This window comes from Phocoena sinus, chromosome 2, assembly GCF_008692025.1.
Source record: "Phocoena sinus isolate mPhoSin1 chromosome 2, mPhoSin1.pri, whole genome shotgun sequence".
NCBI lineage: Eukaryota > Metazoa > Chordata > Mammalia > Artiodactyla > Phocoenidae > Phocoena > Phocoena sinus.
Window position 1 is genome coordinate 99,869,407 of NC_045764.1, and position 25,637 is coordinate 99,895,043.

The 25,637-nt window shown below is 43.4% G+C and overlaps 1 protein-coding gene across 2 annotated transcripts in view; it reads right to left on the reverse strand.

Annotated features, from left to right (window-relative positions):
• FMN1 (formin 1) overlaps window positions 1-25,637 on the reverse strand; it is a 406,404-nt gene that overhangs the window by 289,396 nt on the left and 91,371 nt on the right. The window contains exons 1-2 of one of the 2 annotated variants that reach the window (XM_032623989.1): window positions 13,037-14,840; window positions 11,552-11,669 (exon numbers count right to left, since the gene is read on the reverse strand). In XM_032623989.1, the coding sequence (XP_032479880.1) occupies window positions 11,552-11,669; window positions 13,037-14,419 (1,501 nt within the window). In that variant the 5' untranslated portion in view covers window positions 14,420-14,840. Of the gene's footprint in view, window positions 1-11,551; window positions 11,670-13,036; window positions 14,841-25,637 lie in introns of those variants that run through there. The other variant, XM_032623988.1, reaches the window with a different exon arrangement.

Consider the following 25,637-nt stretch of genomic DNA (forward strand, 5'->3'; position numbering starts at 1 on the left):
AATACTGGAACAGAAGAAAGAGTCCAGGGGAAGAAGGTGGGTTTTTAAATAAATAATTCCAGATAATTTTAATATAGAAAAAACAAACTTGATCCCCACCTCAACTCGTACACAAAAATCAATGCCCAGTATATTGCAAGTCTAAATGACAAATAAAGAGCACTAATTCCTTCTTAAGATAATTTAAGGGAATATTTTCATGACTGAGTTAGGAAAGGATTACTTTAATAAGGCTCAAAATGCCCTAACCATAGGACAAGACTGATTATAGTAAAAATGAGAATTTCTGTTCATCAAAAGGCACCATTAAGATAGTAAAAAGCCAACCCACAGAGTAAGAGAAAATATTTCCAACACAATTAACCAAAGGGCTCATATCCAGCATATAAAAGGAACTTCTCTACAAAATAATAAAAGATAGTCTACTTCTTCAAAAATGGACAAGTGATCTGAACATGCGCTTCACAAAAGAGGATATCCAATGGCCAATAAACATATAAAAAAGTGCTTGACTGGGGAAACACCAATTAACAACAGATTGGCTCGAATTCGAAAAACCAACCAAACCAAATGTTGGCAAAGATGTGGCGCAACCAGAACTGTGATGTTTTGGTGATGGCAGTATAAATTGATACCATCACTTTGGAAGAGTGTCTGGTATCATCTACTGACACGGAATACAGACACACCCTACGATCAGCAATTCCACTCCCAAGTATATACCAAGGAGAAATGTGTTCCTTTGTGTACCAAAAGACGCGTACAAGAAAGTGAACAGCAGCATACGCATAACAGCCCAAAACTGAGAACAACACGGATGGATAAATACATTGTGATACATTCATACAACGGAGTAGTACAGAGCAATGAAAACAAACGGATTACAGGTACATGCAATAACGTGTTTGGTTCTCACAAGCATAATGTTGAAGCAAAGCAGCCAGACGTGAAATGAATCCATTTATGTTAAGTTCAAAAGCACTGAAACTAATCTATAGTGTTAGAAGTCAGAACTATGGTTTCTTTGGAGGAAAAAGGTAATTGTGGTGATAGGAAGGGGGCAAGACAGGGCCTTCCAGGGTGTAGGCAATGTACTGGGTTGACCAAAAAGTTCGTTCAGGTTTTTCTGTAACATGTTATGGAAAACCCCAAAGGAACTTTTTGGCCAATCCAATACTATTTCTTGATTTGCATAGTGGTTACAAGAGTATGTTCACTTTGTTATAATTCATAGTTACACATCTGTGATGAAATAAAAATTTGTATTCTAAGGCAAGTTAAGGAAAATTTACACATAAAACTTTTTCTTTGAACTTTGGCCTCCTCTCTCCCCTCTACTGTGCATTGTATATCTGCATTATGCATTGCCCAAATCTTCCCATCTGCAGAAACACCTGCTCAACCATAAACAGCAACCTTCTCCTAGCATCAACAAGATTCCTCCTCTGGAGACACCCTTCCTTCTTCATCTTGTAAGGGGTCACGATGACCCATGACCCACTACTCACTTTGTACACACAGATCTGGATTGTGTAAACTGTCAGTAATACATCATTTAATGTACAGCCCTATGTCTCAAAAACATATATAACTGTACTTTTACCTCTAACGGGCAAAACAGTTCTCGGAGCTTTCTGAGAGTCTGTTCCTGGGTTATAAGCCTCAATTTGGCTCGAATAAAATTTTCCATTTCTTTCTTAGATTGAGTGATTAATTTTTTCATCAACACTTATAATATGAGCAATTTTCCACATGTGTGTTACACTTCAATATAAACTGTTTTTTAAAAAGCCAATTGTGGGGGGCTTCCCTGGTGGTGCAGTGGTTAAGAATCCTCCTGCCAATGCAGGGGACACGGGTTCATGCCCCGGTCAGGGAAGATCCCACATGCCGCGGAGCGGCTGGGCCCGTGAGCCATGGCCGCTGAGCCTGCGCGTCCTGAGCCTGTGCTCTGCAACGGGAGAGGCCACAACAGTGAGAGGCCCACGTACCACAAAAATAAATAAATAAATTTTAAAAATGAAGAAATAAGATAAAAGGCTAATTGTGATGCCATCGAACTTCATATATTATCTCCTTTTATCTTTACAATAATTATTTTAAATTATCGTCATTGTCCTTTTTTATAAAGAGGGATATCAATTCAGGTCACAGCTAGTACATGGCAGAGCCAAAATTCAAACTCAAGTCTATTTGATGCTCAAACCCACGAAACCCAAAGTAAAGGAAATTCCAAAGTTAAGCATGTCCCTAAGATTTCCCTAGTTCAATTTTCCTTTCTCTCTGAGACAGTCTTCTACCTTTCCTATCTTATGTTCTCATCCTTCATCTGGGGACGAATGCTCCAGAGTTTGGCTATTGAAACTTTGCCTTTAGTTATTCCTCAGAAACACGGTCATTTGTTCTTTCTACCAAAGAGGAAAGCATTTACAATGCCCCAGCTGCCGTCTCCGGCGGAGGGATCTGAAGGAGTGAGTGTGCCCTTTCTTTAGCTGAGCCAGTGGGCAGCTCCAGCACAGTAAAGGTAGATCAGTAGAAGGAATTCAATGGGCTGCAAGTGAAAAGGTGTGGCAGGGCAGGAGGGGAGGGTGCTGAGGCTGGAACTGTAGAGTGGCTGCTTGGTGGAGGATCCAGAGAACAAGCACTGGGCAGCTGGTGATAGATGAAGATTTGAGGGAGAGAAGAAAAATGGGGCCACCTGGATAGAAATTCTGAGGAAGAAAAATACTGAAAGGAGGTATCTGTGAAGGTGTGGCATAGGATATGGCATATCAAATTTCAGCCTCATCTCCCCAAAAGAAGCTTCAAAGTAGATTTTACTACTCATTTTCTCTAAAACAACAATAAAACTACTGAAATACACAACCGTTAAGATAAAAATATTTGTTCATGTACCTCCTAAAATCAAATACATATGCACCCTACACTTCAGCACACAAACTGGGCCCAGCAAAGAGCCCCACCTGAACTTTGCAAGAATCCACAAACCAGAAGCATTTTTATTTGCGTTACATTGCTTAAGTGAGCCTCAAAAGCATTAAAGATACCATTAAAATTCCCGGGGCTTCCCTGGTGGCGCAGTGGTTGGGAGTCCGCCTGCCGATGCGGGGGGCGCGGGTTCGCGCCCTGGTCCGGGAGGGTCCCGCGTGCCGCGGAGCGGCTGGGCCCGTGGGCCATGGCCGCTGAGCCTGTGCGTCCGGAGCCTGTGCTCCGCAACGGGAGAGGCCACAGCGGTGAGAGGCCCGCGTACCGCAAAAAAAAAAAAAAAAAAAAAAAAAAAAAATTCCCCTTTTCTATTTTTATGAGTCAAAAAGCAGCATGAAATGACCCAGACAATTTCTGTGGATGTGTCTGGTGAGCTGGTATGGTACTCATATGCTCTCCTTTATTATTCAGATGGACTCACTGTGGTCTCATAATTCTGTTTTATAATAAGCAGCATAATTCTTAAATGCTCCTGTTCCCATGTGCTTTCCTTGCTGGAGCTTTAATTGTCAGTATACTGGCAGAAAAAAAAAAAAACAAAAATCCATCACTCTCCAATGCCCCCCCCACCAACGACTTTCAACTGTCATTTCAGCTCTCTTATTAATTACGCGTATCTTTCTTTCAGCAAGTCATAACCCCTTTGGGTCTCATTTGTAAAACAAATAGGATGAATTACATGATTTCTAAGATGCCTGCAGCTCTAAATTTTTAATATTCTAAAATTTCAGATTCTATATTTTAATCTCTTAAAATACAGAATTTTTAATCTCTCTTTTAATCTCTTTTCCTCTGAGCTAAAGACCTTTACTAATACTTCCTGGAATACAACATATGATTCCTGAGTCACTGGTCCATACTTTGGGATTCCCTCTGTGTAATATCAAGCCTTAGTTCCTGTTTGTGTTGGGGAAGTCAATCTCCCTCCTCACAGCTCCCAGATATACAGTAAGTAGAAGCCTGACACACTCGTGTCGCCTCTGGTTTCCCAGTACGACCTCTTTCTACAGCTATAAGAAGCAAGGTTTTCCTGGTCTTTGATCTGTACAGCTTCCAATTTCTGGGCCATCATCATAACTCCATGCAAGTGGTGGTAACATACCACAAAGTCCTGTGAAATATACAATGAATAAAACTATAGCCTAGACTGTGAAAGAAGACACTTAGGATAATCTGTCTAGACATATGACCTTAAAGGCAAGTCCATTCATGGCTAATGCAGCCTGTTAGCTGTGAATGAATAAGTTTTTAAAAGGTACTGTAGGGCAATAAAACATGCCAAGATATTTATAGCTCTCCCTGGCTGGTGAGGCAAGAATGTCTGACTCACCAGGGAGGGTGGCACACAGCTCTATCACTTTATAACCAAGGGAACCTAAATTAGACACAAACCAGAAAGTAGGTGGATCTTTATTAAGTTGAGGGATGGGTTACCTAAAATACTCTAACTAGGGATGTCCCTGAGCTACTCCAAGTTTCGAGGCGGTGTGAGTTATCCCCAAGAGATGCCACACACAGTGACAGCTTGCCTGCTCACAGTAACCATGATGCCTCAACCTAGGTTCTCTTTACTACCAAAGCCGCAGCGCTCGCCCTAAGTAGGGTGGCCCATGTGCCAGCCCCCAGCCCAGCTCTGAGGTGCAGCCAGTGGTGAGAAGCGCTTTTCCAGATGCATGCTGAAAGTTCATTTTGTTTCGGAAAACATGAGAGCTTTCCTTCTTCGTCCTTTTTCTCCTTTTTTTTTTTCCCATGGGTAATTAAGTCACTGCCAGTTTCCCAAATGGTGTCATTTTAATCTCACAAACATTAGCTTCATCTCCTCTCGGGATGCTGAGGCACAAATCATGATGGTATATTTTTTAAATATCCTAATAAATAAGGAGATGTTTCAGGCCATTCGTCGTAACACAAAATAGGAGATGAAGAGGAAAGTAAGCCCAGCTCTAGGTTAAGTATTTGCAGCAAAGGTTCTTCACCTACACCTGGGGAGGTGGCAGGAGATGGGGGGATGTGTCCACAAATGGTTATGGGGTAGGGGGAGGGTCTGAAATACCGCAGATGCAAAATTAACTGCAGGGTCTTCTTCCACAGTTTCTATCATCATTAGGTTTTTTAAAGAGCCTGAGAACACTAAGAATCACTAACCAGAGTAAAACTGAGGGATGGACCCCTGAGATCAGTTGGTCCAAATGTGCCCTTCACTCAGTCTAGCCCTGACCTCAAGAGGGAAATACACAGAGCATCTAGCATGCATGAGTCACTAGATTCTAAGAAATGCATTTGACTTTTAGGAAAAATAAATCACAAGATACAATTTCACATCATGTATTTTTTTAAAAAATAATATGCCTGGGAATACATATCGAAAAAATATAAGATATACATCTATGTATCTAGTTTATTAAGTCAGAAAAGAAAACTTGAACAGTTTTCTAAGATATGTTCCTGCGTAGAAATACTAAGCATTTTAAAGATCTTATTCCCACCTTCACATTAATTTCTAAATTAATGCAATTCCAATAAAAGTCCCAAAGCAATCCTTCTGAAACTTGACCAAGTAGGCTAAGGCTTTCTGGAAGAATAAATAAGAGGAAAGCTAAAAAAATATTTTTAAAAGTATGCTTGAGAACTTGAACAGATTCTGAGATGCATTATAATGCTGCAATAATTAAGATACTGGTACAAAATACAAAAAGAGAACAGAAAGCCCAAGACAGTCCTAAACTTATCATGGAGAGGAATAATTACTCCAGAAGCCTGCTGTACAATTAGCTACTTAGAAAAACAGAAGCTGTCTTAGCTCTCTTCCTCGGGCTAGGCACCGAAGTAAGTTTTCAACATGAAATGGAAAACAAGAAGACAAGGAAGGAAGAGGTGGAAAGAAATCACTTAAGAAATTTAAACATAGAGCTGATCTTTGAGTAGGGGAGGTCCTCTCAAGCCAAAAGAAAAGTTATACAATAAAATGAGGGTAGATTTGACTATATAAATATTTAAAACTTCTATACCAGAAGATACAAGTAAAATAAAAAGCAAATGATAAGAGGGAAAAGCATTTTCAGTGTTTTAAGAGTACTGATTTCATACTGAATAACTTTAGATAAAAAATTAAGTTTGGGGCTTCCCTGGTGGCGCAGTGGTTGAGAGTCTGCCTGCCGATGCTGGGGACACGGGTCTGTGCCCCGGTCCGGGAAAATCCCACATGCCGTGGAGCGGCTGGGCCCGTGGGCCATGGCTGCTGAGCCTGCGCTCCGCAACAGGAGAGGCCACAACAGTGAGAGGCCCGTGTATCGCAAAAAAAATAAATAAATAAAAAATAAAATAAAGTTTGGCAATTACTATGCACCAAAAACCTGAAAACGGCATATACACTTATATATAGTAATTCCACAAGGAATGTGTTCTAATTAAAGGAAAACACCTATGAACAAGAATATTTATAGCATTGTTATTTTCATTATTACACATAATAACTTGAAAAAAATGAAATCTCTATAAATATAATTATTGTTTAAATGTAGTAAAAATCAGATATACATAATTACATTTTCAAGTGTAAAAAGCAGTCTGTACAGTGTGATAAAAATTTTAAGTATGGGACTTCCCTGGTGGTGCAGTGGTTAAGAATCCGCCTGCCAATGCAGGGGACACGGGTTCGAGCCCTGGCCCGGGAAGATCCCACATGCCACGGAGCGACTACAACTACTGAGCCTGTGCTCTAGAGCCCATGAGCCACAACTACTGAGCCCACATGCCACAACTACTGAAGCCTCCATGCCTAGAGCCCGTGCTCCGCAACGAGAGAAGTCACCGCCAATGAGAAGCCCGCACACCCAATGAAGAGTAGCCCCTGCTCGCTGCAACTAGAGAAAGCCCACGCCCAGCAACGAAGACCCAACGCAGCCAAAAATAAATTAATTAAAAAAATTTTTTTTTTATTTTAAGTATTAAATTCACATAGGTCTATCATAATTCAAAATGGTGGCAATGATCTCTCTATGAAACACATTATAGAGAGTTTGTTTTGCTCCGTGATATTTCTGGATATTTCCAAATTTATTTTATTTTGTAATATTGGGAAACGTTGAAAGCATATGGAAGATCTTCTGAGATCAGTAAACAAAGCCTTTACACTAAGGTGAAGTAGGTGTGCAAAGAGCAAGGCTCTCAGTGATAGCCATTATATTTTCTATGAACTGACTGCAGTAGAAAACATAACCCTCCCACGGGATACAAAGCAGGAGTTTTTCTTTGTGCCCTTGTAACAGAGCCCTGTGGGGTCAGGTGCCAATTCTTCGTACAGACTGATGGGCTTTAGAACCTTCTTGTACTGCCGACTGACTCCAGGTGAAACTGTGTTGAGTATCTTCTATTTGACTCCTAGACCCACTCTCCCCCTTTCTGGGTCCTTTTCTGGGCTCTGTTGTCTGGCCTAAAGTGGATCCCGGTCCTCTGACTTCTCTTTGGATTTGGTGAAGGGCAGAGATGGCAGAAGACCAGAGAGCAGGAGAAGGAAGTCAGGGCATTTATGCCCACAATTCCCTCCGGCCTCCAGGTCACCGTGGATTGGATGCATCCCTCCAGTGAAGGCCATTGCTCCTGTCCGGCAGCCCTCTCCACACCACTTGGCCTCCCTCTGACATTCTGGTTTTCCAGCAGCTTCTCCTCACCCTGCCCCTTCAGGTCTAGGGCTGTAAACACCTCCCATGATTACTAACCCCAGAGAGCTGCTTCATCTCTCATTGCTTTTCCCAAACCCTGTCCACACAAACTCTCAATCAAATCATCCTCACCTGATCCCTGACAGGACACTGGCTGATATGGTAATAGTATAATTATCCAAAGAAAAAATAAATATGGCTAAGTGCATTTATTCTTCACAAAGAAAAAACTTACCTAATATGGTTTAGAAAATTCTTTTATTCAAGTTTGAGATAAAAGTTTAACCCCATGTTACCTCTATGATTATTCTATGATACCTAGATCTTTATAATTTCCAGTCCTTTTTTTTTTTTTTTTTAAAGACTTTGGGCATGTTACTAACCCTTATATAGCCTCACGATGTACAAGACAGCATGTTAGAGGATGAACAGATCACTGGTTCTCTGTTTCTCATGAGATAAATTGCTTTTGCAGCCTTAAATTTAAAGGTAGACATTTATATTTTTCTTTTAGATTCCCTTGTATTGTTCATAGCACACCTTTTCACTTGGCTGTGATTGGGTTTTACTTAGCCCCGGGCTTCACAAGGTAATCAAGTTTACTCCATCCAGATGTTTCTGGTCTGCAGCACAAGAAAGTGGCAGGGACTCAGCTGAGTTGATTAACCATTTAAGGACGCAAGGAGGGGCTTCCCTGGTGGTGCAGTGGTTAAGAGTCTGCCTGCCGATGCAGGGGACACAGGTTCGTGCCCCGGTCTGGAAAGATCCCACATGTCGTGGAGCGGCTGGGCCCGTGAGCCTGTGCTCCGCAATGGGAGAGGCCACAACAGTGAGAGGCCCGCGTACTGCAAAAAAAAAAAAAAAAAAGGACGCATGGAGCCCACTAAAAGATTCTTCCTAGAAAAGCAAGACTATTTCCCCAAGCTTGTTTGGAGAGCAAGCTCCTGTATCTAGAGGAGGAAAGACAACTCTGAGAACAACGAGTCTGTCACTCAGATTGTCCCCAGCCCAATTCCAAGGTATAGAGGGAAATGCTCTTTTCACTCGTAAATAGCTGTGAGGCATCCCAAACACAAAGCAGAACTGCACTGATAATAATGTGTGAAAGCACAGCACAGGACTTGGGAGAAAGTAATTCTTTCTCATTTGAGCAGAGCAATTCAAGTGCAGTGTGACTGAACACAGGGGACCCTCCCTGCACCTGTGCAAGTCCCTTAAGTGACAGTGCCAGTGAGCCCTAGTGCCTCTCAACTGGCACATCACCAAGGCTCCAAGAGCTCAGAGAATGGCAGTGGAGGCTCTAGTGGAAGCTGAAGGCTTTAGCTGCCAGGGGAGTTAGCCGCAGCGTCAGCAGCTATAGACGCTGCTGCTGACTTTGGCAGTGGCAGGAGAGTGCATCCTAGGCAGTGGGCACCAGCATCAGTGGTCAGCTACCCTCACGTGGCAAAGAGGACTCCAGAAGCGATAGTTTAAAGGGACAGCTTCCCTTAGGTCAGCTCTTTCTTTTTTATCCTTGAACAAAAGTGAGTTTACAGTATTAGGTGATCTCCTAGGCCCTCAGAAAAAGATCATCGAATGATAAACTCTGAATAGAGGGAAACACAAGCAGTGGCACATCCAAAGCAGCCGAGGGCAACACAAGGACAGTGAGAGACTCACGATGAAAATCACCATCTCTTTGCCAGCCCTGCCAAGGACTGGGCTTCGATGTCAACAGCACAGAACTCCAATAGCACACTTGAAATATAAATAGTCATGCTCTCCCCTTTCACTAATTTAATGAATTATACATGCCAGGAAAAATTAAGAGCACTGACGATGTAAAAGCATAAGACTTCAAACACCTTGAAATATGTTGGAACGAATTTTTCTGTCTCTGTGCTCCCTACAGAGTGGCAATTTTAATCTACTTCCCTAAGGGCAGGGAAACCAATGGAAATACCACAAAATATGTTAAGTTATAAACCAAATGCTTATAAGACTCTAGATTTCTCAACAACAGAGCTCAAGAAAATCACAAGAAAAATGTTAACTTCCTAAAGATTAGCAGTAAATGGCAAGACAACCATATGTTGGCTGAGTAATGGGGTAAAAAAAAGTTTCCTATAGGCATGGAGTATCTTCTTTGATAACCTCCAGAGTGTATCAGCAGAGTGATTAGCGCTACAAGACTCTCAAGAAAATGAGCACCAGACCTGGCTGGGAGCACGGTAAGTAAAATACAGTACTGCCACCCATGGGAACTGGCTGGGGACCTAGGTGCCTTCTCCAGACAACAGGCAGCCTTCTCTCTGTTGCAAGCTGTCATTGTGCCATCAGAACGAACCCAAGAGAGCTGTCATTATTCATCAATTCCTCCCTCCTTTTTTTCCCATCTCATCCGAGACCTTAGACAGCTTGGAGAACACGCATTTCATTACAAAAAAAAAAAAAGAGACTGGGACAGCTACTGACTTTGAGTGTAATTACACTGCAAGGTAATGATAGCACTCCTCTGAGCTTCTGGAAACGGAAGAGGACAGAAGCAAAGACTAAGGAATCTCTGTAGAGTATAAATGCCCCCAAATATGACTTGAAGTAGACTGAAAAGCTGTTTATGCCACTTCCTTCTCTACTCAGCAAATGTTCATCGTCACAAAGAAGATGGCCACCCCAATATAAACTAGGAATAAGAACTTATAGGATTCTGGATTTTCATTAAAGCGAACTTCAGGACTTTTCACTGTTCAAGCTATGCCAGATCATAGGAAAGACAACTTGGTACGTGGTACAATACTGCAGTCAAAAACAATCCGATTTTGGAAAAAATCAAATGTAGACAAGAAGAATGCAACAGCTACATACATTTTCACCAAGGCTGTAATAGCTTTCGTTCTGTAATTCAAGCAGGTCAGAAAAAAATGTCATGAAGTAGTTGATGTCTTGGGGTAGTCAGAAGTTTGCAACTGTGTAAATGGAGGCTAAAGCAATCAGGCTGTAGAACTGAGATTCAGCTGTGTTCTCAATCACTGATTGTAATTTTATCATCTTACAAAAAAAACCTGTGTGTTACTAAACCACCCAAACTTTGATCCACTTATGTCATCAACCAATAGGAACTGAAAGAAGTATTTCTGTATAACCATACAGACTGGTAATATACACACATACCTAAGACAACCAGCAAAACGTAAGTCTGTGTTAAGTAATCTTCAAATATCAGGAAGAAGACAAAGGTTTCATCAGCGATACATAGAGACACACATGTATACAATTGAGATATATCCTCCTCTCACTCTTTCTTTTCTTTTAAATTTCACATGAACCCTTCACTTAAAGAGTAAAAATATCTAGATTCCCATTCTACTTAAATATATTCAAGCAAAGCTCCCGGGAAGGTTTCCAGGGAGTTAGATTGCTTTGAAACTGGCCATGCATTAAATAAAGCTTTGTCTAACAAAAGGGAAAGAGTAACTGATATGGTATCTGTACGTTCACTCTGCGCAAGGTTCCTGTGGCTCAAAAGCATTACTCAAAGACAAAGAACACATCAGATTACAGCTCTGGAGTCTCGTACTCTACCTCTGCCAGCAACCCTGCCAGCTTACACGACACTCTGTGAGGGCCAACCACCTGCTTCCTGAGGAATCTGTAATCTACCTTCTCCATTAGTTCCCCCGAGGTTCTCCTCCTTTACACATGTGCCCCCCTTCACTCATTCCCCGGCGTTCACCTTTCATCTCTAAGAGATTCATTAATGATAAGTGTGCAAGGGTTCACTTTAACAGCAAAACCAAAAAGAAAAGCCTTCAGCATTACATTCTATAATGAAACAAAAACTTAAATTCTGTGAGTCTACTGAGCTAGAACTAAAAGCGACTGCAGCAAGAGATGCATTCCTGGTACCTGGCTTCTTTTCCCATTACCTGCTTCAGTGTACTTCAATCCCACTTTTTCTTCGGTGTCTTTTGTCTTTGGGGGTGGCCAGACAGCTTGGAGTCTGCCAGGAGTCCTATCGTCCTGCTCAGTGGGGCTGTGGTCAGGCTGTTGGAAAAGTGGGCAAACAAAAGAGTAAGTTAAATGAAATGTGGCCAGGGCCAATTAATCCCTGAGAACAACTGTGCTAACTCTGAAATTAATTTTAATGGCACATTGCTCTCATTCACTGTAACTGAAACATCTCACTCCAATACGATCCTTTTCTAGAAATGTAAAGTGATCAGTTGGGGTGGAAAGAGAAATAACTCAAGGCCAAGTATTACACAACCTTCAACAGATGATTTTTAGCATATAACCTTTTTCTTAAAATCACAAGTACACTTTGATCTGAAGATACAAATATACTATAATCGGGTACATTTATAGGGATGTTTTGAAATATACCCCAAACTCCAGGGTTATTTATAATATAAAAACTAGTTTTGCATTTTCTATGAACATTATCTGTAGGCCAAGATACACTTCTCTAAGATGTCCACATTGATCACTTCTTTTTTTTTCTTTCCCACACACAAGAAAATGAATGAGTTGGCTTTCACATTCAAGCTATTTTTATAGGGGTTGATTTTTACAACTAGGAGAATGCTATGTTGTATTTAGTTTTTAACTGCAACCTAAGATAGCTTTTCCAAAGACCTTTAAATGTAACTGATGTATGAGGGAATGATAATTGTATGCCAAATTGATACTAAGAAATTCTATTTGTTGTCCTTATGAATTTTAAGATCCACTGGACAAGTGCTTGCTAGTCCTTACAAATTACCTGAATACTTTTTTTAAATAGTAACAGCTTTCACTCATTAGATGGTTACTATGTGCTAACTTCATTTAATCTTCGCAACAACCAAATAAAGATTAAAGGTTATTTTCTTCATTTTGCTGATCAAGGTCACCCAGCCAGTAACTGGCAGTTAGAATTAAAACCCAAGTCTCACACTAACCCAGTGCTCAATCAAGATGCCTTGTAACCAGCACAGAACATTTTAATCACATCACAAACAGGTATTTCGCCAAGTGGCAGACTTTCAAAGGAAAAATACAGTTTTCGCAGAGGTATAATAAAGTAGAGAGGAAATCTGGGCTATAGTTCTAGATTGCACTGATTCCCCATGCTGCTTGGTTTTTGGAAGCACATTTCCTATTAATGTTTAAACTCAGAGTGACAGTTTTGCTTTCTGACCTGCACACCTTTACTTATACCTCTCTTACAACAACCCAGAAAAATATAAGGAAGAAAGAAAACGCTTCTGTCCAACTCCATACTCCTTACAAGGTCAACTTGACTATAATCATCTTTCACCTAGAAGAGGGTCACTAAGATCGGTATATGAGATTCTCCTTGATAGGAAACCTGAAAAGAAATATAGCAGCATCACATTTTATGACAAAACCCCAAACCCAAAGCTACGTACGCTTTTGGAATCCGAGGGGCCATCTGCTGGCCTTGACCTCGACCGCTCAAACACAGCTCTTAGGGACTCCTTCTCATGCCTCATTTTGCGCTTGAGAGCTTCCAGCTCAGAGGTGTCAGCTGTGGTCCCCTTTTTGGGGGGACGGATGAATAAGGCTCTAAAGGCCTCCAAGGCAGTCTCTGGCGGCTTTGGCTTGACCTCTCCTCCCTGGGTCTGGGCTTCTCCGGGGCTGCTCTGGCTCTCCTGGGGAGTATTGCCACTCATCTCCTCCCCCCTGGGCTGTTCAGGGTCTTCTGCCTTCGATTCGGCTTTGGGGACGTCAATGTTGAGCAGCTGAGAGAGCTGCTCCAGGAGAGTGGGAGCGGCCTTTGGATCATTTGTTTTCTCTCCCATCTTCACTGCCTGAGGCCCTGCCTGTGCTAGGGACCTCTGGACAGGCTGGGTCAACTTAAGCAAAGCCAGGTCCCCGTCCTTTGGTTTAATTTCAGTGATGGTCTCCCCAACCTCGGCTGGGGCTCCCTTCTTCAGCACACGAAGCCCACTAAAAAAAGCTGGGAGCTGGAAGGACTTCTCTCCAGGGACTTCTTTTTTAGAAGAGGTGTTCTCAGTGACACCAACACTTGAGTTCTGGTCTGTTACCACAGGTAGAACTTTGGAACCTTCTTCTCCAGCTTGTCGCTGGCCGGGGCTATGCTCTGTCTGAAGGCCACCATCCTCGGGTTCCAATTTGCTGTTTATCTCCTGCAGAGTCCTTTGAGGACCTTCTCCACTGGGCTCTGCATCACCCCTTTCTCCAGTGGCAGTATTTTCCCTCCCATCTCCTGGCTTTTCTTGGGACTGCTCAGCTGGCTCAGATAAAACACCACTAGGGGACTTTGGGTCATTGATGTTGCTTCCCTCTTCTGGCTCCTGGCCTCCATCATCAGAGTCAGAATCACTGGTGGTGTTCACCAGGGTCCCGCGAACCAAAATGACATTGTCTCTGCACACACTCAAAGCCGCCAGTGGAAGCAGCTCTTGACCAGGCAGAGAAATCCCTGCCCCTGCTTCTCCCCGGCTTCCCTCCAACCCCGTCTCTGTCTCCACCCTCGGAGTCTTCCCATCATTTCCGAGGTCAGGTGGAACCTGAGCCTCCGCCTCCGGCGGATCCAAGCCACTGCTGGGCTCCTCCAGCTGAGGCGTGGGATCCACCACTAAACTGCGGAAGGCTTTCAGCACCGCGTCTTCCTCTTCAGGCTGCACAGATTCCAATTTACTCGTAAACCCAAACAGGGATTTCATAGAGAACTTGGTCAGGATCGACTGGGCCACGTCAAGTCCGGCTTCGGGTTGTCCTGGTTCCGAGCCATCACTGCCATTCGGAGCGTTACCCACGTCCTCCATGTCCCAGCCGTGCCCTGGGCGGCAGATTCTCACTTCTGCGACCTTCCCTTGCCGTCTCAGCTTCTCCACTCCACCGGTTCTTAACTTCTAGGACAGAGAACAGCAGGACCCGCCGGGGGGACTCAGTCGCGGAGCGAGCACACTTGGCCGGGCTCTGGCCCCTCCCGAGCCCTCCTTCCGGTTTGCGCGGTGATGGGGCGTCCGGGGCAACTGTAAAAAGTCCGCGGAGCTTTATGCCCAGAGGCAGCCGAGGCTGCGCACCTTACTACACACGGACTGGGGAGGCTGCTCCTCTGGGACTTCCGTATTTATTCCCGGGGACAAAAGGCTTTTTGTCGTAGGGAAAGTCAGCCTGCCTCCACTCATCCCAGCCCAGGACTTCGCCACGAGCTCCGCCCCAGTGCCGGCCGTTCTCCTGGTCGCTTTCAACTTCCTCATTGGTGAGCAAGTGAGGCTCCAGAAAGTGCTGAGCCGGCAAGCAGCTCCTGACGGCCTTCAACCACCCCCCAGAGCAGCTGAAGAAATTTAAAAGTGAATCAGCAGCAAATGACCGAAATACTTCTTACGGGCTCTCTTTTGCCATCTAAATCACGGCCAGAAGCTTGTGCCATCCAGGCCAAAAAAAAAAAAACCCAAAAAAACAAAAAACTAGCAGTGCACACAGACCAACAGCCACTTACAAACCAAAGAAAGAAAAGTAAAAAACAGATCATCTCAGGATGCCCAGGACTCTCAAAAGCAGTTAATTTAATGCCCTTGAAGCTTTCTTTTTTTTTTTTTAAAGTGCTTTCTTCCGCTTCCCTGCAGGTTTCATCTGGAATGCAGATTTTAGCTGCCCCAGCCGGAGAAGGAAAACCAACTCGACTGGTTTCGAATTACTGCTGTTTTAGCTCTGCCCCGGTGTCTCAGTGTTCTACAAACAGGTACCTAGGCAAGCGCACCCACCACGCCCACCGTCCACCAGCCTTAGGGTGGCCGAGTAAACAGCCTCAGCCAGCCTGGCAGAAATGATTACCCTCCACACCCTCTGTGCCAACCTTGGGCTTCTGCTCAGCAGCTCTGGCTTCCTGGCTTCCTTATGAATGCTGCTGGCCAAAGCCTCTGTGCTTCAGCCATCCAACCAACAAATTGAAACCTGGCATGATACAAAGTAACACACAACCTGCCTTGTTAGGTAAAGCAATTCACTAAAGGTCCCCAAGGAGCCCCATTCTCCTAAAGGGAAAAACACCTGAAAGGTCTCTATCAGGTCTCTGTCACAGACCCAATTTGCCTAAAACAAAAACAGGAAAGACAAAACCACCACCAAACATCAGCTCAGTGTAGTTTCCAACGGTGATTATATGCTGAGAACCTGGCAATGAAGAACTTGGAAAAATTGCAGCTCTGTTTCCCAGCAGCATACCTGCTGCCTCTTGGGGCAGCTTCCTGTCGTACCTGAAGGTCTCAGTGTTTTTCAGATCCCATCCAGTCAGCAGGCATTTAGTAAGCACCTGGGACGGGTAAGGTACTGTGCTGGATCAGAAGAACCAAACTGGCTTAACAGTCATCATGGTTTAATAGTAATCACCGGCTCTCTGAACAAAGCTGCGAGAAGATTGAGCCCAAGTGTTAAACGCAAACAAATGCTGCAAAACGGAATCTGTAGCCACCAGCAAAACTGTCTTGCTTTATCCGCAGCAGGGAATGGCTGTGGCTTCCACACTGCTAACTTGAATTGTGTTTCCCACTAAGTATTAATACTAAGAAATTCTGATCACAATAAATTTCTAGCATGATGCGTTCAAAAGAAACCCTCACACAAAAAGGGTACATATGATTACAACCCATCAACTCCTATTGGAAAGTTAAGACAGTACTTCCTAATCCCTGATTTGACCTTGTATCTAAACGGATACTTTCCTGTTTGCTCCTGATCCCAGTATATTTGGGGATTATTAACTAGGGCACAATCAAAAGGCCACCACAACACTGAGGAAAATTCATTGGTGACATGTATGTCTCAGAACAAGCTTCCCGTCTCAAGGAAATGCCCATTGATAAAATCATACTTCTGCTTCTCCAAGACAGAAAAAAAAAGGAATCATCACATCAGATCATAAGATCAGTCTTCTGAAGAACTATGTGGACCAGCCAGTATACAGGTGAAGGGAGGAGACATGGCACGTATCTGGTGTTCTTCAACTGAGAAAGCTCCATTTTCTCAGACATAATTATTGATTTCCAGATTTCCAGAATAAGTTTCTAAGCGCTTTCAGCAGATTTGGGCAAAATGGGACATAAACTGGAAGGGGCTGATGGCTTTTCTACAGTACGGCATGGAGCAGAATTACAAAGTTTTAGCACCCTCTCAATACCCACGGACACCAATACAATGTCATGGAAAGTGCGGGAAGTCTTGGGTCCCAGGGAGATGATTTGATCCCAGTCCCTTGACTCGACTAGGTTTGTTTTAAAAGTGAAGCAACCATGGTCAAGAGAACACAACCAAGCCAAGGTGCACAGCTAGTAAGTGGAGGATACTAATAATACCTAACATTTATTGGGTGTTTATAAGCACTGTTCTAGGTGCTCCATTGTGTATTAACTGATTGGTACATCTAGCCATGAGGCTGGTATTATTTTCTTTTTCATGTTTAGAAAGAGGAGCAGAAAGATGATGTAGCTTGCCCGTGTTCACAGGTGGAACTGGAACTTGAATCCAGGCAATCAGGCCCCAGAATCCACAATCACTCTTCCAAAACCCTGAGCTCTGCATCCTGCCGTAATAGGACTCCACACACGCCTGTATCTTGAAATGTGTAAGAGTGTCAGCCCGGTTAGTTGGTGGTCTCTCACTAGGACATGTATTGTACTTTACCCTTTGAGATGATACAGAAGGTTGACTTCATAAAAAGAAAAAACAATATGAGAATGACCATTCTTTTCTCTCATAATTTAGGGGGGAAATCTAGAGGGGGTGCTTAGAAAAATCAAGCAAAGTTCCTAGCTGGCTTGTCTACTGGTCACAGACAAGACACACAATCCTCGGGACTCAAACCTATCAAGAGGCTTTCCAGCTTACCCGTACAATTCTCCTTCATTTAGGAAGCTTAACTATCACAAAGATGCATTCATCCAACAATCATTGTGAAGCACCGACTCTGTACGAGGCTCCGGGGACGTAAAGATGAAGAAACTCCAGCCCTCCACCTTCATGAAACATGAAGTTTACTACAGGAAATCAGCCAAGAAAGAGGTGATTCCTGTTCATAGACTGTAATGAGTACTTTATACCCCAGACTCGGTCTAAACAGCAATAGGTGGACATAAGACAATTTTGAATGAAAGAAGCAGCGACCATAAAAATATGAAGATGAGTAAGAAAGAGAAGCATGGTAGTTTACAGAGATCTTTGAATATTGACTCTTTCAGGCCACTGGTTCTCATGGCCATGAGAAATGTTACGACATCTGGTCATTTAGGGAATGGAAAAATGTTTCAGACCATAGTGTTCAAGTAAGCAGCCTACAAATTTGATCTTAGTTGGGTGGTCTTGAAAAATGAATCCATTTAATGCTTTAACATTCTTGGGGTGGGGGGAAGAATAACTTCTCTTGCACGTTATTTCTCTGTCTTGTCCTGCTACGCATACTTATTAAGTACCTACTACACAAAACCAGTGACAGCCAAGACTTTCTCCTTTTCAACCTCACCTGACTCTCTTTTGTTCTAACCTCAAAACACTTAAGCTCTCTAACAGCTACACCTGTGCAAAAGGCAGATTAAAAATGATCTGCCTTGGAAACTAGTTGAAACAGGCACGATGAATATTAGGTAGGATTTAACCCACGTGTTGCTCTTTGTAACTACTTGTTAAAAACAATCACTACGCAGCTACTTGAAAACGGAACACTATTTGTGTGCAGAATTTACTACCAATGAATTCTCTGTGTTCCTCCCATCTCATCATCTTCTCAGATTGAGGCTGGAGCTAATTTTACCTCATGGCGATGGGAACATCAGTCCAACAAACAATACCTAGTGAGCTAAGCCTAAAAGAATGGTTGCAAAAACAACAACAAAAAAGGCATATCATCTCCTGGAAGCAGTAGAACCTAGCTTCTTGATTCTAATAACAACTAGAGGAACGAGCATTAAAAATTTTTATGCAGAAATTGGACACTGCCTAAAAGAAAAACTTCCTAAAGCCCCCCACCTCACACACTTACTCTTTGCAGCCCTCTGCCATGTCACTCAGCTTAGAGAATGCCTTCCCACATTCTCATAAAATCCCAGAAAGGCAAGGGAAAAGTAAAGCAAGTGAGATTAATTTCACGGTGTTGGGCTAAATGATTCTCATGTTTCTCCTTATCCAGTATACTTCAAATTCCCGGCCTGCATTTAATGACTGACTGCTTCCAGCTTCTAGGGGTTCAACTAGGTTCACGTGACGATTGCTTGAGAAAAATAGAAAAGTTAAAATTAATAAGAGTAAGTAAGACTATAGAAACTATTTCTGTGGAAGGAAAGAGTTTAGAGCAATGGGCTGAGTAAAGTAAGTAAACTATGAAGATATAAGTGGGGTAATAGGCAGAGATGGGCTTTTTGGGTTCAGGAAGTGTGTTTTAACTAAGTGAAGTCTGATATAAATGGTGAGAACTAAGGACATGATGACCACACAAGTAGTCAAAAAGACATGTGTTAAATGAATGAGGTGTCAGATGAAAGGAGTGTAAGATTATGGAAGAAGCTGGGTAGAATCAAATTGTTGGGAGGCTGAAGAGGTCTTTAGAAGGACTAGAAGTCAACCAGCCCAACATTCTTCTTCTAAAGATGGAGACATTTGAAGTCGAGAAGCTAACTGGTACCAGCTCACGCAGGGCAAGTGCAGCCATTAAGGTGGGAAAAGAGGTGTCCCAACTCCTGTCCACCCCGTGTCACATCCCCCTACTGCCCTGGCACGTGATCTTACCTTCTTCCTGATCAGCATCTTCTTTAAGCTCATTTTCCACATCTTCAAAATGGAGTTATGAGGCCAAATGATAAGATGGGGCCGGAGACCTCCCTAGGCTTCTCCTTCCATCTCAGGCAGTGCTTTCTCTGCCTTCACAGCGTGGATTCCCGCTGCCAACTACTGCAACCCTCAACACAGCCCCTCTGGCTCAGCCTCGGAGAAGCCAGCAGCTGTTTTTACTGATTGATTCAAAAGAAAACAGGCTGCACCTGCCAATGGCAAGGACAGGGCTCAGTGATAAAGGCCTTTTTCCATCGAGCAGACTTAGTGCAAAATGTTTCTAAGACTGGTTCCACTGAGCTGTATTCAAAACTTCTGTGGAAGTGGGTTGAATGTCGGTAACAAACTAGAAGACTCTGAAAGGGAAGAGGGGAGGCCGAGGCATACTCGTGAAGCTGAAGAAGAGAGCAGTGGGTACGTCATCTTGCAATGATCAAGGAATGAGGGCAGTGTGCACAGTTAAGAACCTGGCCCTGGGTCCTGGGCTAACACCCTACTCTGCTCCTGCAAGAAACCTGACCTTGGACAAGTTATATAAGCAACATGTGTCTCCGCTTCCTCACCTAGAAACTTGGAATAAGAAAAGTACCTACTTCGTGGGTTATTAGAAGCATTAAATAAACTAATATATGTTTCACACTCTCATCAATGCCTGGCACGTAGTAAGTACCGTATGGATATGACATGTTTTCATAGCAAAGGAATAACTTTCTTAGGGACATCAACCAGCAACCAACAGGACTGTTTTTAACCTTGTCAATATGAAGCAAGTATTTACCGATGAAATGACGGCCCAAGAAGGAAGCTTTCCTCCCAGTTCCCTCACATATGCACTTGGACAGAGGAGCCATTTGGTCTGAACAGGATTGTTCCTTATAGATAGGCCTACTAAATACAACGGCTCCCCATGCCACATCTGTGCCACGAGTGAATTGAGCTTCAAAGAAAATTCCTTCAAGGGGTCCCTTTGGGTGTTTCAGGGCCAGTGCTCTCTGGATTATTGTTTTCCATCTGTATCACTTGAAGAGAGCAATTAGCTTAAAGAGTTCCCAAGTGGCTACTGTAGATGATGACAGAGTTCACCTGTTCTATATTACTTGCCTGCATTCCAAGATGATTTTTAAACCAACTCAATAATTTCAGAAAAAAAAAAAAAATCCATGAATTTGGATTTTCTCCAGAAAATCCTTTTCTCAAGAGTCTGTTGACACATGCTGATGATGTGTGGTCCCCTAGCACTGAGACTTCCCCTCCCTTTGGGGAAGGAAGTTCCCAGATGATGACTGGCCTGGGAGAGAGCCCAGGGCGTTAACAGCAGAGCAAGGACCATTTTTTGTTGCTGTTTTTAGGCCAACTCATTATACTTCAAAGGTGTACGCATTTCATTTAAAATGTCCTTACTGGGCTTCCCTGGTGGCGCAGTGGTTGAGAGTCCGCCTGCCGATGCAGGGGATGTGGGTTCGTGTCCCGGTCCGGGAGGATCCCACATGCCGCGGAGTGGCTGGGCCCGTGAGCCATGGCCGCTGAGCCTGCGCGTCCGGAGCCTGTTGCTCCACAACGGGAGAGGCCACAACAGTGAGAGGCCCGCATATCGCAAAAAAAAAAAAAAAAAAAAAAATGTCCTTACTCTTACAAATACGAAAATCAAGCTTGAAATAGTTATTACATTACTGCTTAGGGTCTTACTGTCAGATATTTCTAAGACGGACTCCACCAAGCAGTATCAAAGAGTCCTTGGAAATGGATTCAACGTCTCTGGCAAAATAAAATATTTTAAGAGGAAAAAGGAAAGGCTTTGACTTACTTGTGAAGCTGAAGAGGAGAGAAAATAGGAGCATTCTTTAAGGTACAGAATTTCCTGGGACATGTTTTTGAAGAGTTTTGAGCTTTTCCCAAATGAGTAATAGTGATGTCCCACAGAAATAACCACTACAGAAGGCACGGAGTCCATGGAGAAAGCATTTCACTGTGGCTAAAGTCGCTCATGATGAAAGTTGTAGATGAAGATCTGGAATCTAAGAAACTGTATGTATCTCTTGTTGTCTATACTCTTGTTCTTCCTGAATGGTGAAACTAGACAGCCACTGACTCCACTGTAACTGGATATCTTTTTTTGTCCTTAATTTTTTTTTAAGTCAAAGTTATCTTGGGAATATTAGTTCCAACACCAAAGATCTAGTTATCATTTTTAAATACTTTTAAATTTAAAGGAGGCAAAAGAAAAATTAGGGAAGATGAGGATTTACCTAAAACAAAATGAAGGTGGATGATAAGAACATGCATGAGAGGAGAGAAGGGGGAGATCTAGCATTTTTTTAGGGTGTCATTGTTGTCCCAAGTACGTACCATGCTAGGTTCTTTATGCAAGTTTTCTAATACCTTAATCCTCCCCATAACTCTATGAGAAAGGTGTCATTGACCCCGTTTTTGTTTTTTTGTTCTTTTTGTTTTTTTTTTCCGGTACGCGGGCCTCTCACTGTTGTGGCCTCTCCCGTTGCGGGGCACAGGCTCCGGACGCGCAGGCTCAGCGGCCACGGCTCACGGGCCCAGCCGCTCCGCGGCACGTGGGATCTTCCCGGACCGGGGCACGAACCCGCGTCCCCTGCATCGGCAGGCGGACTCTCAGCCACTGCGCCACCAGGGAAGCCCGACCCCGTTTTATTAGTGCTATTCAGTGCAAGTTTCTGTAATGGTGGAAATGTATCTGTGTCATGCAATCCAGTGCCACAGGTGGCCTCTGAGCGCTTAAAATGTGCCTAATGTAACTGAGGAATTATATTTTATTTAGTCTTAATTAAGAGCCATAGGTGGCTAGTGACTACTGTTTGGCCATTCCTTTAGCTGTGAATACTGAGGTTCAGAGACATTAGGGCAATTCAAAGATTACACAACCAATGAGTGGCATAGCCAGGATCTGCACCGGATCAACTTGATTCTCAATGTACCTTCTTTTCATTATAATAAATCAAAGAGCTACAGAATTTTGTAACAGTTATCTTTCACATTGAAACATCCGTATGGGGGCAAAATAGGTGATCACCCGGTTACCGGAACCAAACGGCCACTGCAGTTAGAAGGAATTGGCAGAGAGCAGAAAGGACACAAATTATGAGCCCTGATTTGATCAGTAATGATTCCTTGAAGTTAAAACTCACATCATTTAGTCACGTTAAAAGAAAAATATGGAAACCAATGTAAAGGCATTAAAATTACAAAGTAGAAAGTAAGCTAGGCACTGTCACAACTATGGTCCTATTTTTTTTTTAATATTTATTTATTTACTTATTTGGCTGCGCCGGGTCTTAGCTGAGGCACACTGGATCCTCGCTGCCGCGGGATCTTCGTTGCGACATGCGGGCTCTTAGTTCCCTGACCGGGGTCTAAACCCGGGCCCCCTGAATTGGGGGTGTAGAGTCTCAACCACTGGACCACCAGGGAAGTCCCTATGATCCTATTCTTTTTTTTTTGCGGTACGCGGGCCTCTCACTGTTGTGGCCTCTGCCGTTGCGGAGCACAGGCTCCGGACGCGCAGGCTCAGCGGCCGTGGCTCACGGGTCCAGCCGCTCCGCGGCATGTGGGATCCTCCCGGACCGGGACACGAACCCGTGTCCCCTGAATCGGCAGGCGGACTCTCAACCACTGCGCCACCAGGGAAGCCCGATCCTATTCTTAAACACAGTTAAAGAGAGGGCAAAGAAAAAGAGGAGAGGCCAGAGCTATGGCTTTGAAGTGAGATGTATTTGGGTTCACTATGGGATATTACTTACTAGTTACACGCAAGATGTGTCACTTAGGCAAGTTCCTTAACTTCTATGAACCAGTATTTACATGTACAAAATAGGGAAAATAATAACTCATAGGATTGTTCTAAGAATTAAATGTGCTAATATTCCTAACCCAGTGCTTGCTTGATTCACAACAGACACCCAATAAATAGTAAGCATACTTTATGAAGCATGTATGAAGCCTTCAGAAAACAAGCTAGCTTGATATTTCTAAATTCACTTCACTTGCAGATACAAGCCCCATTGTCATGAATATGCTAATGATGTGGGGACGTCCACCTGCGGCCTTTAGCTTTAAGCTCTCATTGGCTTCCATGAAAACAAAACAAGGATGTGGCCCTTTCCATGTACTGCAGGGGCGCTGTGTCAGAGAGCCCTCTGCATCCATTCTTTGCTGTCAAAGTCAATTGATGGCACAGAGTTTGCCTTTTAGGAGTGAAGGAACATGAGGGCCTGAAATCTGCTCGTGTCCCCATCAGTGTTTCCCCATCCACTGTAAAGACCCAAGGTCTGAGGCATCCAGTGTCCCAGGTGAGCAGCTGCAGAATCTTCACTGGATTGAGTTCTGTGGGGTGATTTTGGTTGTGGTTCTAGCTTTCTAATTCTGAGCCCGGTTCTCAAGCCTTCTCACTAATTATGAGAGCTAACTCATATCCATGAAATGAATTTGGTTCTTCAATTAAAAGCAAAACAAAAGAAAACAAACAAATCAGAAAAGCATCCAAAGTAGTGGAGGGGTAGAGGGGCTTAACATTTAAGCACCTAGGTCCAGACTCGGACAGACCTGGGTTCAGATCCTTGCACCCGTCTTTACTGAACCTCTCTCCTTATTTGTATCAATACAATAGGTAAAATAATACGTCAAAGAATGGTGCCTGGCATTGAGGAAGTGATCAATTCATGGCAGTTTTGTTACTGGTTTAGACACTTAAGGTTTGGTGTGGACTTGGTAATTATATCTTTCCGTTCATAAGATGCAATTACTTGGGACCCGATGCTGTGTCCTCCGCAGACAATTAAGCTAATTCAATAAGGAGCATCCCGGCACCCACGAGTGGGGTGATGGAGATGATCCTTGGAAACCAGCAACACCAAGAAGAGTTCAAGCCTTGTGTTTTAAAAGCTGCATGCAAAATCCTACTTTCAGAATTCATGCAACCAGTATAGAATTCTGACAACTGCTTGCCTTTTCCGCTCTGCATACCTTTTGTCCATCTCAGGCCACACCTCTTTTAGTGTCTTTTTTCTATCCTGCCCACGTCCTTTATTTACAGACATTTTACAAACTATCCTCCATGGTGAATAGTCATCTCAAATGGAATCTTTAAGAAACTGCACTTGTTCTAAGAAGTTAGGCCCCACTTGCTCTCTGGTCTGTCCAGATTCAGTTGCCTTGACATGTCTGGCTCAAAGTGCACTGGCAACTGAGGAGCACGGCTAATGACAGTTTCTAATAGTGGAATATAAGAAACTACCCTTTAAGCCTAACTGTGTAATGGTCATGCTCTAAATGGGCACTCTGGGGTGACTGAGGGTTTATCCCATATAGATGCTACCCCAAGGCAATTCACACATTTGCTGCATTTGGGTGTTGTTCCCAAACTGACACCTAGGATTGCCAGACTTATTAAATAGAATACAGGACAACCAGTTAATTTTGAATTTCAGACAAACAACAAATTATTTTTCACTGAATATGTCCTATGTAATATTTAGCAACCTCATGACCTCAAAGTGGAACTGACTGAGCATTGGGTTCTTTCAAGAACTTTCTAGGTCACCCAGAATCGTCTACGGGATTCGCTAGAGCAGGGTGATCACCCAAACAGAACCTCTCTACATAGCAGTCTGGCTGACATTCAGCCAAGGGGCACCAAGACAGCAGCAGTGGTTGCTTAAACACTGTAATATATACTGGCTGGTAAACAGATGCTGCTCGGAGCCTCCCTGGTGTCTACCTTCCACCAGCTCCACCTCTTGCCATTCCTCCAAGGAACCCTTGGATCTTCTCATAGTTCAATAACTAAAAGATGAATGTAACATGCGACAACATGGATGGACCGCAAGGGCATTATGCTAAGAAGAATAAGTCAGACAGAGGAAGATGAATACTGTTATGTTCTCACTTATAAGTGGGATCTAGAAAAACCCAAATTCATAGAAACAGAGAAGGGACTGGTGGTTGCCAGATGTGGGGAGATGAAGACAGAGGAAAATGGGTGAAAGGTAGTCAGAAGGTACAGACTTCCAGTTGTAAGACTCATAAGTCCTGGGGATGTACTGTACAGGATGGTGGCTATAGTTAACAATGCTGTATTGCACGTTTGAAAGTTGCTAAGAGAGTAGATCTTGAAAGTTCTCATCCCAAGAAAAAAAAAACTTGTAACTATGTGAGGTGATGGATGTGAAATGAATTTATTGTGGGGATCATTTCACA